General features: G+C 48.8%; 1 protein-coding gene across 2 annotated transcripts; it reads right to left on the bottom strand.

The window, feature by feature from the left end:
* Positions 1–4,866: 4,866 nt before the first annotated feature.
* Positions 4,867–16,765, bottom strand: MCM4 (minichromosome maintenance complex component 4). 2 transcript variants are annotated; one of them, XM_055545947.1, is made up of 17 exons: positions 16,125–16,765; positions 15,962–16,031; positions 15,750–15,839; positions 15,485–15,648; positions 15,298–15,399; positions 14,186–14,281; positions 13,998–14,093; positions 12,008–12,146; positions 10,858–11,078; positions 10,360–10,480; positions 9,686–9,945; positions 9,057–9,422; positions 8,506–8,633; positions 7,601–7,808; positions 6,689–6,917; positions 6,138–6,271; positions 4,867–5,481 (listed from the first exon to the last, which is right to left on the bottom strand). In XM_055545947.1, the coding sequence occupies exons 2-17, from the start codon at positions 16,023–16,025 to the stop codon at positions 5,389–5,391; spliced, it is 2,511 nt and encodes an 836-aa protein (XP_055401922.1). In that variant the 5' UTR covers positions 16,026–16,031; positions 16,125–16,765; the 3' UTR covers positions 4,867–5,388. The 2 variants fall into 2 exon arrangements, with proteins under 2 accessions (XP_055401922.1, XP_055401921.1); XM_055545946.1 differs by having other exon boundaries at positions 16,184–16,765.
* Between the last annotated feature and the right edge of the window lie 24 nt (positions 16,766–16,789).

Raw genomic sequence — 16,789 nt, 5'->3', positions numbered from 1 at the left:
CGTGGTGTGTGTCTGTTAAATAAAACATGAAATTCATTGCTTGGTCTCGGCAGAGCCTGATAAAGCCTTGGGAAACAGAAAACAGTGAAAGTGTTATTTTCTTAGTTGTGTCCACCTCTTTGCAACCACCTGGACAGTAGCCTTCTAGGCTTCTCTGTCCATGGACTTCTCCAGGCAAACATACTGGAGTGGGTTGCCATTCTCTTCTCTAGATCTTCCCTACCCAGAGATCGAACCCAGGTCTCCCGCATCATGGGCACATTCTTTACCATCTGAGCCACCAGGGAAGCTTGAAAAACATAGAAGCAGATCTTAAATCCAACTTTCTATTTGCAACAGTAGACAGAGAGCAGTGAGAGAAAAGAATCCAAAGAATAAACACCTCTGACGTTTTTTGTTTTGTTTTAGACTCCATGTAAAAGAGATCATACAGTATTTTTGTCTTTCTCTGTCTGACTTATTTCCCTTGGCATAATGCCCTTTAGTCCATCCATGTTGTCACAAAGGGCAGGATTTCCTTCTTTTTTTTTAATGGATGAATGATATTCCATTGTGTGTATGTGTACATACGTGTATGTATAATTACATATATATATTTATATAGAATTTCACATCTTGTTTATCCACTCATCCACCAATGGACACAGGTCGCTTCCATGTGTTGGCTGTTGTGAATAATGCTGCAATGATCATGAGGCCCATGAGGTTTTATAAATTGCTCTTTTAATCTGGAAAATTTATAGATGCCTTGGAAAAAGTCTCTGCCTTCATGGAGCTTACGTGCTAATGGAAGTAGACAAACAGCAGACTTAAACAATACATACATGAGACACTTTCCCATCATGATAAGTAATGAAAAGCAAATGGGGCAACAGAAGAGCAAGAGTTGGCCCCGTTCTTTAGGGCAGGCAGTGAGGGAGGGGCCCTTTCAGAGGAGGGTTGCAGCTCAGACCATGGGGCAGAGGCCCTCTGAAGCCTGGAGAGAGCCCAGGCAGAGGCCGGGGGCTGAAAGAGGAGGGCCTGGGGCCTGGGGAATGGGCCTCTGGGAGAGAAGCCCTGGTATCTGTCACTGGCCTTAGTAATGGGCTTATTTGGCCACCAGAGGAAATCCAGTGTGACTGAAAGTGTTGTTTTAGTGTTGTGTCCCTGAGGTCCCAGAGACAGCTAGAGCCAGATCCTGCAGTGTTTTACTTACAAATGACAAGGAGTTTCTGTTTTGTTTTAATTAGAATAGGCAAACTTGGAAAGGTTTTTAAGAACAGGATATCTAGTGTGAAATCGTGTGGCATTGCCAGATTGCAGTAATGTGATTTGTTTTAAAATGATCAGTGCTGATATTTAAGGGTTGTTGTTATCAGTCGCTAAGTCCTGTCCAATTCTTTGCTACCCCATGGATGCACGCCAGGCTCCTCTGTCCTCCACAGGACAAATTCATGTCCATTGAGTCAGTAATGCTATCTAATCATCTCATCCTCTTTTACCCTGTCTCCTTCCTGCCCTCAATCTTTCCAGTATCCAGGGACTTTTCCAGTGAGTTGGCTCTTTGCATCAGGTGGTGAAAGTATTGGAGCTTCAGCATCAGTCCTTCCAATGAATATTCAGTACTGATTTCCTTTCAGATTGACTAGTTTGATCTCCTTACAGTCCTAGGGACTCTCAAGAGTCTTCTCTAGCACCACAGTTCGAATGCATCAATTCTTTGGTGCTCAGACTTCTTTATGGTCCAGCTCTTACATCCTTACATGGTTGCTGGAAAAACCATAGCTTTGACTACATGGACTTTTGTCAGTAAAGTGATGTCTCTTTGAATACATTGTCTAGGTTTGTCATAGCTTTTCTTCCAGGAAGCAAGCGTCTTTTAATTTCATGGCTGTAGTCACCATACTGTCAGAAGTGGTTTTGGAGCCCAAGAAAATAAAATCTGTCACTGTTTCCACTTTTTCCCCATCTGTTTGCCATGAAGTGATGGGACCAGAGGCCATGATCTTAGTTTTTTAAAGTTGAGTTTCAAGTCAGCTTTCTCTGTCCTCTTTCATCCTCATCAAGAGGCTTTTAAGTTCCTCTTCACTTTCTGCCATTAGAGTGGTATCACCTGCATATCTGAGGTTATTTGTCCTGGAAATCTTGATTCCAGCTTGTGATTCATTCAGCCCTCCTTATCGCATTATGTACTCTGCATATAAGTTTAAATAAGCAGGGTGACAAATATACAGCCTTAATGAACTACTTTCCCAATTTTGAACCAGTCAGTTATTCCATGTAAGGTTCTGTTGCTTCTTGAACTGCACACAGATTTCTCAGAAGATAGGTAAGGGGATGTGGTATTTCCATCTTTTTAAGAATTTTCCAGTTTGTTGTGATCCACAGTCAAAGGCTTTAGTGTAGTCAATGAAGCAGATGTTTTTCTGAAATTCCTTTCCTTTTTCTGTGATCAGATGTTGGCAATTTGATCTCTGGTTCCTGTCTTTTCCATCCAGCTTGAACATCTGAAAGTTCTCGGTTCACAGACTGTCGAAGCCTGGCTTGGAGAATTTTGAGCATTACTTTACTAGCATGTGAGATGTATGCAATTGTGCAGTAGTTTGAACATTCTTTGGCATTGCCTTTCTTTGGGATTGGAATGAAAACTGACTTTTTCCAGTCCCGTGGCCACTGCTGAGTTTTCCAAATTTGCTGGCATATTGAGTGCAGCACTTTCACAGCATCATCTTTTAGGATTTGAAATAGCTCAGCTGGAATTCCATCACCTCCACTAACTTTGTTCACAGTAATGCTTCCTAAGACCCACTTGACTTCACACTTCAGGATGTCTAGCTCTAGGTTAAGTCACCACACCATTGTAGTTATCCAGATCAATAACATCTTTGGGGTTCAAACATACTCTCAAAATCTGACAAGAAACAGAATATTTACATCACCCCAGATTGTCTCCTCAAAAGATACTTCTAATTTAAAAAGAAAAAAAACCCAAACAACTTACAATGAAGAAACGAGGAGAACACCACCTTACTCAGGTGATAAAGTTCAACCTCAGCAGTAAAGGTCAGGTTCATGACCCCCTGGTGTGATGCGCTGAGGACACAGCCTCACCTGTGCTGCTGCTGCCAAAGAGTACCCAGAATCCAACCAAAGATGTCAGACAGACCCAAGTTGAGAGACATCTCCAAAAGCAGTGGCCTGCACTCCTTAAAAATGTCAGTCACAAAAAGATGAGAAAAGACTGAGGAATGCTCACGACTGAAGAGGAGAGACATGAAAACTAAACGCAACTTGTGATCCTAAAGCAGAAACATGAATTTCTTAGTTTTACTATGAGCATTATTGAGACATTTGATGAACTATGAATGTCTGTAGATTACGTAACGAATAACTTAAAAAAAAAAATTAATTTTGGCGGTGCTACTGCATGGCAGTGAGATCTTAACTCCCCAGCTAGGGACTGAACCCATGCCTCCTGCAGCGGAAGCACTCATTAACCGCTGGACCAGGAAAGTCCCTGAATTTTTGAGTAATTCTGTGGTTTTATATGAAGGCTACTGGATTTAGGACATAAATGGTATTAAGGACATACTTATAAGTAAAGGGGCATCCTGTCTAAGTGTCTCAAATAATTAAAATTTTATAGAGAATGTTAAAAGCAGATTTGAGAAAGCCTAACAAAGGATTTTGAGTGAAGGGTCAATGAGAATTATACTAACAACTTTTTTTAAGCCTGAAACTTCAAAGTTTTAAAAATTGAGTTGCAGAGGTATTTAAGAAATTACCTCAGACTTAATAAGTAACAGCACTTTCTTAAACTAAACATTTCCTAACTTCGCTCTAACAGAGTTACATTCTGAGCGTCTTCAGTCTTGCTGATCTTTGATTCCTTGGGTGGAGGTGGTTATATTTATAACAGACGCTAGGAGTATCTGTGTCTGTGTCTAAATCCAGTAAGGATGCTCCAACTAGTAAGTCTGGGTGAAAATTAGAGGGAAAAATTCAAATTCAATTACATTATTTTATAGCACTTGAAATGTGTACTTGTAGGAATTAAGCTGAATTGTACCATCCTAGCAAGAAAAACCTACATTCTTCTTTTGTTTGCAGGGACCACGTGCCAGCCCTGGCCCTGTGCATGGGTCGGGAAGAAGAGGAACCAGGACCCCGGCCTGGGCTGCCCATACCCATGCTCAACAAACCACATTCCACAGCTGGGAAGGCGCCATCCTTCCTGCCCCAGCACTTGGGGGGTGAGTCCGCACGCTCACCCTCCAGCTCCAGCTCTTGGAACTGGGTCTGGCAGACCTCTCCAGGGAGACGCACTCTTCCTCCTCCATCTCACTGCCTGCAGACCTTTCTGTCCCGGCTCTGCCAACAGGACAAACCCCCCCATCCTCCCGGCTCTTGGGGACTCCCCCAGACCAAAAGGGACCAGAAATGTGCCCTAATAAACTTGGATCCTGCACAACAGAACCCTCATTGGGTTCATTCGACTCAAATTCCCTTAAAATCAAACTTCATTTGCAGCCTTCAGTTCCATGTTGGTACTGAATTAGAGTTCAGAAAAACATTATTAATGTGTTACTTCAGGGGAAGTCAAAGGTGACACTGCTTGGGTGACCTCAAATTCCACCCCCCACTCCCAATGTAATGCTGTTTAAGCACTCAATTCGGTCTGGACACTTTCCCAATGAATAGTGACTCTAAGTTATAAAAAGGCCAAACTCACACAGTGGCATGTTTCAGGGATTACTTGTTACAGTCGTATTTCTGCCTGAGACTGCAGCCAATAGTGGTTTTATGAGAATGACTGCTAAAACCGAAATAATTTTTAAATATGACGAAACTTATTAGTGACTTATAGGAAGTAATTAGCATCATGAATTTCCATAAAAGCAGTGTTTATTAAAGCTTTTTTCTTAGTGAAAAATGCCAGATAACCAAGTATTACTTATTCTATCACTTATTGAGGAAGAAGTTTTACACATTAGAGCAAAGCAAAACAAGTTAACATGGAACCCCATTGTTACCAGCCTCTTGTAGGCAAGAAAACAAGCCTGGAGGACTCAGCGGAGCCCATCGCCTCCTCACAGGGAGGGACGGGAACACCCGCGTGTCTCCAGTACCCGACAGAGTCCAGCACAGACCAGGACCAAGACTGTAGTCTGCAGAGAAGAGCGCGTCCTGCTGTCTGTAGGGACACGCTACTCAGCCCTGGTGCTCCAGGGACAGTCTGCTGCACACTCACAGACGGCCCAGGATACTTCACTCAGCATCAACAGATGAATACCCGGGCTTCCCAGGAAAACTGAAGCCACGTGAGCAAATTCTCATGGTGCCAAGCAATGACCTTGAAGCCCTTCCTCCTGCTGGCGGCAGGGCCAGGACCATGCTGCTCCTGGGCCTTCAGAGCAGACGCACAGTCTTCCCAGTTACTGTCAAGAAGTCATCATCCGCCAGGGCACGCAGCGCTTCTTCAAACATGTCCTTGGTGATTGCCTTCAGGGAAGAGCAAAGAGTTTACACTTGGAGCTGCCTTCCCCAGACACACAAGGAGCCCAAGTTCAGAAACCACTGGAGTCTCCTGCTTTCTGGGCGGCTGGACACACATTTCATGCTCCAACTCTTCCCGCAAAGGGTCCGATGCTAAGCACCACAGGCCTGGGGCCCCTGGTCTGTATGCACCACTCAGCGGTCATGTGGGGCCAAGAAGCGGGTGTCAGGAAAGCAGGCAAGGGCTGGTCCCAACCAGCAGAGCCCCTGCCGTGAACCTGGCTTTCCTAACAACAGCCAAAACTGCAAACACTAAATGTCCACTAACAGTCGAGTACATGATGGGGAAGGCATGAGACACAGCAAACATGTCCTAGTGGATTCAGTGTCACAGAGGGAGCTAAGACTGTCACTGATTAAAAAAGAAACCACTGACTCTGCTCAAAACCACTCGTCTACATCCACACAGAAGACTGAAAAAATTCTCACTGTGATCACTCCCAGATGGTGGATGGGGACCTTACTTCTCTTCTTTATCTGTATCTACATTTATTACTCAAGCAATAAATGAAGGGGGAAAGCTAGGGAAAAAAAAAACTTTAAAGCAGCATCAAAGGAAAAGAAAACTATTAAACAAACAAAATGTCCGTGTAAACACTTACTATGTCAGACTGTCCCCGAATATCTTCAAAGAGCTGCTGGTATTTCAGGGCTGGTGTCTTGCCCTTCGATAAAATAAGCTTTCTCAATGCTTCCGCTAACTCTTCTTTCCGCTTCCGAGAGGTGGCACTCATTCCTGAGTAAAGAGAAAGCAATGAAGATGTTTCTCCCATAAGGAAGGGAACACCTTTCAAATCTCTAGAAGTATTTCTTCAGCCATAAATCAACTTTAGTCTAAAATAACCTTTAGTCTTGTCACCAGACAAGGTAAGGGGATGGTGGCTGAATGCCAGAACACACAAAGTCAGAGTGAGGTCTGAATCCTGTCCCCAGTTTTATAAAAGCTCAGAGCCGCTACTTGCCACTGAGACACAGCCCAGCAGTCCACACAGGAGCAGAGCCCCCCTCGCGGGGGCCTGAGTCACTCCGTGCCCGGAGGGCTGGGTGGGACAGAGCTAGGCTGAGTGCGCCAGCGTCTGCCTCCGTCCAGCCCATCGCGTGGTCATGGGGGCTCTGACCCGAGACAGGGCAGCACCGTCGGGGGAAGGCCGACCTGTGGTGAGGATGGAGATGTCCACAATGCCCGTCCGCGGGTCGGTGGCCGACTGCTTCAGCGCCTCCCGGTGCAGACGCTTGGCCTCCTCCACGTCGATGGCCTCCACCTTGTTTGAAAACCGCACTTTCGCGTGGGCTTCTGCCAAGCGGATCAGCGACTCCAGCTGCCGGGGGTACGCAGACACCATCCCTCGGCTGCTGCCAACCTTCCTCATGTCCACGTAGGCCTGCAAGACAGGAGACAGGCTGACTCCTCACATGGTGACCGCAGGGAGGGAAGGCACCGGTGGGGGGGTCACGGTGCTGCGGAGGGAGTGGAGGACTTGGCCTGTTCACACCCTGGGAGGATCAAATAGCAGCAGGCCAAGGGGCACTGACACAGAGCGCACAAAAGGTGAACTGTGGCGTGTGGATGACCTAATTCTCTCAAGATGATGACCCAGAGGGAAAACTACGAATCACTTGTAACCATCACTTGAGCATCTTCAGGACTGTCAGGATGAAAAACCCACCGAAGCACCAGGAACCTTCATAGTGTCACAACGTCCATGCGTGTGTCACGAGGCACTGCTGCCCACTTAAAAGGTACTGAGAAGTGAACATAAAATACTTCCAATTCTTTAGAAATGAGCAAATGCAGCTCAGGGACCAGAACTACAAAGTCACTAAGTATTAACAGCCTCACCAGTATTTCAACTCAGGCATCCTGGTCTTAAACACACTGTGCTTACAAGAACTTAAATATAAAAAGCGCACAACTTGTAGAAATGAATCCTTCTTCCTCTTCCACACTTGGAAAAGTCAATTTTGTAACACAGGAAAGAAAACAGTTGTAGAAGACAGTGTTGTTCTCGACTAAAGACCGTTTCAGAGCTGAGCAGGGCCCAGCAGCACTTCGGGCTGCGGGTACCTCGATGAGGGCCTGGCTGGCGTCCTGGCTGAGCCTCGGCATCACGGTGCTGTGTGCATAGGCGATGTAGTCCCTGAGCACCGCCATGTCCATGCCCTCCTCCTGTGCCTCCTCCTCGCTCTGGTAGTACAGGGACACCAGGTGGTGAGCCAGGCGCCGGTCGTATGCCTCGTCCTGGGGGTCCAGCATGAGGAAGATCAAGTCAAACCTGAGGAGACACGGTGACAGTTCCCAGTCAGGACACCCAAGCACCTGAGGCCTCCGTGGGAGGGGGAAGGCGTGCCCGGCCCAGGTGGCCCGAGGAGCCCAGGCCCCCAGGTCTCCTGCCCTGGCCCTCAGTCTGCCTGGGAACAAGTGTTGGGCATTGAAGGTGAGTCAGAAGCAGGAGGCCCCCGAGGGAAACACTGCTGTGATTTTGAAGACTGGAGGAGGTGAGTGAAACACATTTAGCTGTGCTGGGGAAAAGGAACTATTTGTGTAAGAAGTGAAGGAACCAAATTCTAAAACCCGTTTACGAAATACATCCATCCTTGAGGGGAAGCCTGCGTCACATGTCTCCCCTCCAACAAATGCCGCTCTCAGACCCTTGTCTACTGCAGGAAGCTGCTCTCTGCGCTTTGCTGATTGTCTACAGCGGCTATAGGACCGAGCGTGGCAAGAGGTGGGCTTCTGACAGAATGGAGCAGACAGGCCCCAACTGCTCCAAGAAACGAGCATGCATCAAGGTGAGCAAACGCGTGGTTCTCACTTCAGGAGCCATGACTGAGCAGACATGCAGACCACGCTGCATGAAGAGAGGATGATTGGCTGTGTTAATCCTGGTTATTTCCTTCTCACCCTCACCCTGAACCTTCCACAGATGAGTAAAATAAAACCATCTGTTTGATGAACATGTGCTATCATACCTTGACAAGAGTGTGTGGGGCAGCTGGATGTTTTCAATGGTTGTTTTTTTCGGATTCCACTGAGACTCAATCGGGTTTGCTGCTGCCAGGATGGAGGTGCGGGCGTTGAGCTGACAGATGATCCCAGCCTGCCGGAGGGACAGATAGCGCGGTCAGCAGCCTCACGCTGAGGCCAGCAGGAGCTGAGAGCCCCTGTCTCGGGTGGCCTTTGCCAGGGATCCCTGGCACACAAGCACGGTACCTGCAGCATCCACTGGGGAAGCCTAAACTGGGTTTCATGCCAAGGATGGAGGTGGGGGTAAACATTTGCTGTGGCTACATCCTTCTCAAAAACCAAACCCCTGGTGTGAGATTTAGGACAAACTCAAGTTCTGAGCGCCAGGCGTTCGAGGTTAGTACTGCACAGAGGACCCAGGTCCTGTAGAGTACACGCAGATGGGCAGGGACCTGACAGCAGAGTGTTGGCCAGCCCCCGAGCTGCAAGTCCAGAGGCTGTGGTTCAGGCCCCACCCCCACCCCCACGCAGACCTCAGAGCGGGTGGGTGGCTGACCTTGGCAATGGACAGCGTCTGCTGCTCCATGACCTCGTGTAGCACGGAGCGCGTGCTTTCATTCATCTTGTCGAACTCGTCGATGCAGCAGACGCCGTTGTCGCTCAGCACCAGGGCGCCGGTCTGCAGCACCAGCTGCCGCGTCTCAGGGTCCTTCATGACGTAGGCAGTGAGGCCCACGGCGCTGGAGCCCTTCCCAGACGTGTACTGGCCCCGCGGGACCAGGTTGTGCACGTACTGCAGCAGCTGGGACTTGCTGGTCCCTGGGTCCCCGCACAGCAGGATGTTGATCTCCGCGCGGAACTTGCCCCTCCCCGTGTGGCTGAAATCCTTTCTAGTCCCGCCGAAGAGCTGAAGCAAGATTCCCTGGACAGACGGACAGACAGGTCTCAGCACTCACCTGAGGCGGGCGGTGGAGAGGCAGGGGGCTGAGCATGGATGGTGAAGAGATCAGAGGATGAGAGCATGTCAGAAGCCACGCGGGGCCTGCCTGGAAATGGGTGAGCTGGGGGTGGAGATGAGGGTGCGGCCCCTGTTCCACCCGAGGCTCAGCCTTTCCGGTGTTCACACCATCTGACCTTGAGCTTTCAGGACTGGCCACAAGCAAGAAGCCTTTCCAGGTCAGTTACCTTCTTTATATCTTCATGCTCATAGATGCTTGGCGCCAGGGCAGATGCAAGCCTCTCATAGATGTCTGGCTTCCTGGAAAGCTCCTTGAGCAACTCCACACGTTTCTCAGAGAAAAGTTTCTGCTCTGCTTCTTCGTCAAGGCCATGCAGACGCTTTGAGTCGGTCTTCCGGTAGTGAATGACATCAATGTGGGTTTTGTAGACGGACTTCACATTGCTCACTCTGGGGTTGATGCGAATGGGGACGGCTCGATAGATGCCTGAGGGCACGAAGGACACCCTCTCACCTGCCTGCTCTCAGCCCAGAGTGCGGGGAGCGGGGCTCTGAGGGCTCTGAGCACAGCTGAAAGGCTGACTGGGGACGCCCACCTCCGCACGGCGCCTGCTTGCTGCTGTGTTCAGTGTGAGACAGAATTCTCATTTCTCTTTAAGTGAATGTACACTTATTAATAATTTGACTAAAAATTCTAAAATCCTGTTCCAAAAGCCTAAAAAGAAAGGACATCCAAAAGGCTCACACATTTAAAGTAGCTCTAGTTATTTCGGACAATAGCAGGAAGACAGCCTGCTGTCTGGGAAGGCACCACACTGGAGGTCAGAGGCAGGCACTGAAAACAGCAGCCCCAGGTCATGTGCCCCCGACCAGGTCAGAGGCCTGACGGTGGAGCCCTCACCTGTGACGTGCACTCTGTCCCCAGGCTGGACCTTGTCCACGAGGTCATTGTGAGCAAAGAGGACGACCGTGTGCGGCGTCTGCCCCGCGGGCATGTCTTCAGGAGACTCCTGGAGCTTGATCTGGAAGGATAGGGAATGGACATCTCAGGACATCCAGATACCCGGCACCTCCACCGCCCCAGGGACGTTGTTCTGGAAGAGGGCTATGCTCACCACAACACACTAGTCTCCAGCAACTCAGTCTCACCTCCATTACGAAAGCATTGTTGAGTAAATGCTCCCCCATGTAGGGGTGGGGTGGCCACATCAGGGTGGCGGTGGGTGAGCCTGCATCACCCTCTGCTTGCTTTTCCAATTCATTCTGGGCGGTACTCCCTTCCAGGTCAACCCAGTCAGGAAGCGTGGTTTTAGGGCCGCAGGAGTGGACAGGTTACACCGAGCTTCGGAGGACCCAGCAGGGGCAAAACAAGGACAGGGCACATGGAGGGGGCACGTACCATCTGCTTGTCGGAGAACATGGAGCGGTTGTGGATGAGGGCCATGCTGTGGCTGGTGTGGCAGCGCTCGCACACGCAAGGCTCAGCGATGCGGCCACGGTCTATCTCCACGCGGGCCGTGTGGGCACACACTTGGCACTGGAAGAAGGCCTCCTGCATCTCTGGAATCAGCTGTGATGTCCTGATCACCATGCCACTGATGGCGATGAGCTGATCAATGTCTGCAAGGCGGAGAGAAGGTGGCTTGTCCCAGCTGGGCGTGGGCCTCCCCAAGGGTCTGGGTCTGCTGTCCAGCCCTGGAGGACCTTGCCGCAGGCTGCATGGGGGTGCTGGAGTCAAAGGAGACGCTGTGGCCAGAGTACCGACACCTGACTGGGCACCCTCAGCTCTGGCCTGGGACACCCCTCCTATGTCCAGCCAGATTCCTCTCAATCCCTCAAGTCTACTGACCTACACCGAGCTCAGCCAGCCCAAGGCTGCCTGGGGACGACCGGACTTATGATGCGGCTGCAACAGCCCACGTGCTTGTGATAATGTTCTTTATAGCCATACCCATCACCCACTATACATGTGGGGTTCACCTGTCCCACTAATAACTGGGGCCCTGATATAGCGTTTCCCCAAATAAAGAACAGAAGCTTCAGGTCTGCTTTCCAAACCTTCGGCTGCAAACCCTTCCGATTGGGGCCCAGGGTGCGCCGTCTCCCTGGGCGGAGACCCCTACGCTGTTCTTCTGCCTCTTCTCCGTCTTCCCAAACCAGACTTTCTCCTATGCATCAGGGAAGGGACCATATTTTATAGATCTGTTTTCTACACTGATTCTGAGAAAGTGCCTACTTAGTAAAGTAACTAAAACTATCATCAATGGGTAAGTTTACCTTAAGATAGAAAACTGTCAAAAGTTATATCTTTTATATAATTTCATTTGTTACTAATAAAAAAAGGTATGGTGGACCTACAAGCATATGGCACAACAGAGCCTGAGCCTGTTCCTGGTTTCTGTCAACACACTGTCCACCATCGTCACTGTTACCAATTCCTTTAAGGTTCCCTGGTGAAGTGACTCTCACGTAAGGTATTTTCCTGCTGTTAAAAACATTACCTTCTATATGTCAACAGTATCTCACTAAAACTGGGGGAAAGACAGTACCTTCTGGATTCAGGTTCCTCATATTCTTAGTCTTCAAGGCGTTGAATGGTCTCACTTGAATCTGATGCTCTAAGATTGAGTCAGGGTAGCGGTCAAAGAAGATCTCATTGACTGCCATGTCAAAAGTTGGGATGACTTCCTAAAAAACAAACGTAGGATGCCAAGCTATGCTTGTATTTTTAGCTTAGGATTAAATATAATAACGCAACTGACATTAGCAAGGCATAAAAACAAAAGAACATGGTATAATCCAGAAGCATTACCCTAGAAATCACACACGTGCAGTTCACAAACCCTTGGGCATGCTGCAATTTCACACATCAGCACTTTCTCTCTTGACTTAAAGAGGCGAGTCTACAGTAGTTCCTTCAGGCCGTGCTGGCATGACTAGGCTTTTAACTAGTAACCCAAGCCCATACTTTCATGTCTTTTCCTCCATATCAAAATGATAGCAAGGTAGGCTAAACCATAATTCTTACTCAAATTTGTTAATACCTGTTTTCCATTCTTGTAGATGAGGAAATGGCTGCTCGGAAGCTGAGAAACTGAGCCAAGGTTACACAGCAATTCAGCAAAATCAAGATTTAATAATAAGTCTGCTTGCCTCCAAAGCCTACAGCTATTAATAGGATCAGTACAGCTGATGCTTTGTTGATAAAGCCTGGCCTTAAGCCCAGAGAAGACTGTAGTATGGTTAACACATCCTGTTAAGACATGGCAGGCATGTGACCATTTTCATTCAAGATATTTCATATCAGCAAACCCAGTGCACCATTGTGAGTCACTATCACCTTATGCACATACTAAGAAACACTGCCAATCACACTATGACATGCCAGCAAAAGTAACACATATCTTGATTTTCAACGTTAATATGTACAAAAAAGTGTTCAACTTAAAAAAGAAAGAACATGGTTTAGGAGTTTGGGGGTAAATTCCCTGGTGGTCCAGTCATTTGGACTCCAAATCTCACATGCCATGAGGCATAGGCCAAAGGAAAAAAGAGAAAAAGGAAAAAAAGGCTCTTTGAGGCATATTCAATTTATTACAAAAACATTTTTTTTTTAAATTCTCATTGCCTTTTTTATTGGGATAATTGTAGATCAGCATGCAGGTGTAAGAAATATAAAGATCTGAGTCTACCCAGTTTCCATTAACAATAACATTTTGCAAATAGTCTAATATCACAAGCAGATATTAACTTGGTACAACTCACTTATATCCAGATTTCCCAGTTTTATGTGTATTCACTCTTGTATGTATATGTGTGTGTATCAAGTTCTATTAATTCTATCACCTGCATAGGTTCATGAATCTGTCACCACAGTTAAGGTACTGAATAGTCCTTCAAAGCCACCCAAGATCCCTATGTTGTCCCTTGGTCACCATACCGAGCTCTCCCTCCCCTATTCCTTCTCTGTAACCCCAAGCAACTACTCATATGTCCATCTCTAAAATTCTGTCATCTCAAATATTATGTAAGTGGAACCATACATTAACATTACCTTTTAGATGTGTATGTAACCTTTTGCTCCCATGGGATCCATCCAAGTCCCAGTATGTTTTACCTTTGAGGCATGTTCCAGACTGGCCATGCCACAGCTGTTTGCCCACAACTGACCTGAAGGAGCTATGAACATCTGTGTACAGGTTTTTATGTGAACGTAAGCTTTTGTTCCTCTGGGATAAATTTCCAGACATGCAATTGCTGTGTCATACAATGGTTATATGTTCACTTATTTTTTTCTAATTGGAGTATAATTACTTTACAGTATTGTGTTAGTTTCTACTGTACAACGTGAATCAGCCCTAAGTGTACAAACACACCTTCCTCACTACTATGCTCTCAATTTGTCCCATCCTCTCACCCCCTGTAGTGCCCACACACACACAGGCACTCTGCAGGCATATTCTGTTACTGAGAAGACTGCTATCCAGAAACCCTGCAGATGTTCACTGTAGTCCGCTAAGGTCAAAGCCAAATTCTTACCTGTGGGTAGCAAATGAGCTGTCTGTAGAGATTCGTATCAAATGATCTTATGTGTTCACAGTTTACATTTAAAAACAGCTCTCCAGTAACATTAATCTATAGAACAGAACAAACAAATTATATTCTGCTAATTGTTTTTAAAACAAAATTCAGTTAACTTGCATTTTTAAGTAAGCACATTTCATTACCTCTTCAAGTCGCTGCATGTACAGAGGTTCAGTAATGTCTATGCCAACATTTTCTTCTTCTTTAGCCAGAGGATCAATGAAACGCTGAAGAAATCTCTAAACGTAGAGAATAGATTAAGCAGCTACTCAAGTTATGGGCACTAGGGTGCATGTATCTTTTCAAGTTCCCATCAATAAACAATTGGCTTAAGAAGATGTGATGGGACTTCCCTGGTGCTCCAGTGGTTAAGAATTCACCTCCCAATGCAGAGACTATGAGATCCACCCTTGGGAAGAGCCCACATGCCTCGAGGCAACTAAGCCCCACAACTACTGAAGCTCACACAACCTAGGGCCCATGTTCTGCAACAAGAGAAGCCACAATAGTGAGAAGGCCACGTACCGCAACTAGACACAGCTCCTGCTCATTGCAACGAAAAGCCCCAGCGTGGCAACAAAAACCAGGCGCGTGTGCGCGCGCACACACACACACACACACAGTGACATATATGTATTTATATAAAATGGAATACAACTCAGCCATTAAAAAAACGGCCACTTGCAGCAACACAGATAGGTGCAGACAATATTATACTTAATGAAGTAAATTAGAGAAAAACAAGTACTATGTATCACTTCTGTATGTAATCTAAAAGATAACACAAATGAGTCTACATACAAAACAAACAGACTCACACAGAAAAGAAATGTGTGGTTACCAAAGAGAAAGGGGAGAGGGGAAGGGAGGGATAAATTAACAGTATGGGGTTAACAAACACAAACTACTTTATGTAAAATAGAAAAGCAACAAGGATCTACTATATAGCACAAGAAACTATGTTCAATATCTTATTAGTTACCTAAAACGAAATAAAATCAGAAAGAAAATGTATCACTGTAACTGAATCACTTTGCTGTATACCTGAAATTAACACAATATTGTAAGCCAACTCGACTACACAAAAATAATAGGAGTAGTGTCAGAATTTGAAAACAAGCAGGTTTTTTTTCTTTAAAACTACATCTATGATTCTGACCCACATAAGCATCTGTGCCTAAACACTGGGGCACTCGGACATAGGTCACACACACTTGCTCTCACATTTTCGAAGCTTGGAGGAATGATACCTCACCTGAAAGTTTTCTTTGCACGTTGCCACGTTTACATCTGTTCCCCAAATCACGAGTTTTTGGCCCAAAGACTGCTCGCTCGCCACTGTATCTTCCGCGGGCGGCTACACAGAAAAAGCCGACGGGAGCGGGTTCGGGGGACCGCCCGCATCGCGCACCCCACCGCGCTCCGACCGGCCCTGGACTCACCCCGTCCGAGTGCAGGTCCACCTGCAGCCCCTTCCGGGCCGAGCCCAGATCGGGTCTCTGCCGCACGGGAGTGCCGCGCACGCCGCTCCTCGGGGTGCCCTCCACCCGCGAGCTGGGGGTGCCGTAGGTCAGCGGCGAGCTCATGTCCAGGTCCAGGGGGACCGCTGGGGATCGCATCCACACGGGTGAGCCGGGGCGGAGGGGGAAGGAAGGAGCCCAGCGGGGCGTCCACCCCCCGCCCCGGATCCCACCCCTGACAGCGCACCTGCGGGCGGCGCGCGGGATGGGGTGCGGGGCTCGGCGCCAGGCGACGAGGGCAGCGGCTGCGGCTCTCCGGACGACAAGGGATCCTGGCCTGCGGGGGTGGAGGGCACCGCGGCGTCGGCGCTGACGGCACCGGGCCTGCACGGGGGCTGACCCGGCACCGTCCGCCCTCCCCAAGGACCCCGCGGGGCACAACAGGGACCAGACACTCACGTGGCTGAGCTGGGGCGGCCCGCCGGGAGCCGCGGCGGCTCGGGGTAGATGCAGGAGACGACATGGCGGGCTGCGCAACAGGGACGCGGGTTCGTGTGGACGCTCCCTACAGACCCCCGCCCCTCTTCCCTCGCTCCTGTTTTCCCTTCTCTCAACTCCTTACATCCACCTGGCCTCCCCGGCCGACCACAACCAAACGCCCCCGGCCCAGCCCGGGCCCACCTAAGGTGCGCGTTTCAGCTCCGCTTCAGCAGTACGCAGATTTCCCGCCGGCGGCACCGTTGGCTCCGCCCCCAGCGGGGGCCCACCAATCGCGACAGCGTCCTCGCGCGGCCGCGACCCCGGAAGGCACCACTGGGCAAAGATAGGGGGAACTGGACGGCCTCAGCCCGCGCCCCGCAGTACACCTACGTACAACTGGCTCGGCGCCCCCCCTCTAGAATGGTCTTGACCACAACCGGAACGCGATTTCGCGGGAAATCTGTGGAGGCTGCGTTCCGGGCCGGCCTCCACGGCGGGCGTCGTTCCTGTGTCCCTTGGGATTGCGAACGACCGCCCCCACCCCGACTCCCGTTACAAAGGACTAGCGGTGGCCCCTGACCCTAGCCCTAGCCTGTCTCTTTCTGCCTCGGGCACTTGGTCACCTCCAACTCGCTACCTGTCCTCCGCATCTATTTCCGGAGGTCGAGCGGATGGGTTCCTGACTCTCCCTAAGTTTGAATGCACTGTGCTCTGTGTATCTTAACTTAGGATGTCTAAGCCGCCGGTCCTACAGGGCAGGCCACCTCCTCGAAGATCTCCATAAGGGACCCCTCGCCCGCATCCGCG

The sequence above is a fragment of the Bubalus kerabau genome, chromosome 14, assembly GCF_029407905.1.
Source record: "Bubalus kerabau isolate K-KA32 ecotype Philippines breed swamp buffalo chromosome 14, PCC_UOA_SB_1v2, whole genome shotgun sequence".
In the NCBI taxonomy this organism is placed as follows: Eukaryota; Metazoa; Chordata; class Mammalia; order Artiodactyla; family Bovidae; genus Bubalus; species Bubalus kerabau.
The sequence above is the reverse complement of the archived record's forward strand: the minus strand, read 5'-3'. Positions and strand labels throughout refer to the sequence as shown.

Excerpts from the sequence above, each read along its gene's own strand:
- MCM4 (XM_055545947.1), bottom strand. The coding sequence starts at position 16,025 with ATGTCGTCTCCTGCATCTACCCCGAGCCGCCGCGGCTCCCGGCGGGCC. Across the intron at positions 15,649-15,749 it reads ATCCCGCGCGCCGCCCGCAG|CGGTCCCCCTGGACCTGGAC; the intron begins GTGCGCTGTCAG and ends TGCGATCCCCAG. Across the intron at positions 10,481-10,857 it reads TGTTCTCCGACAAGCAGATG|ATCAAGCTCCAGGAGTCTCC; the intron begins GTACGTGCCCCC and ends CTATCCTTCCAG.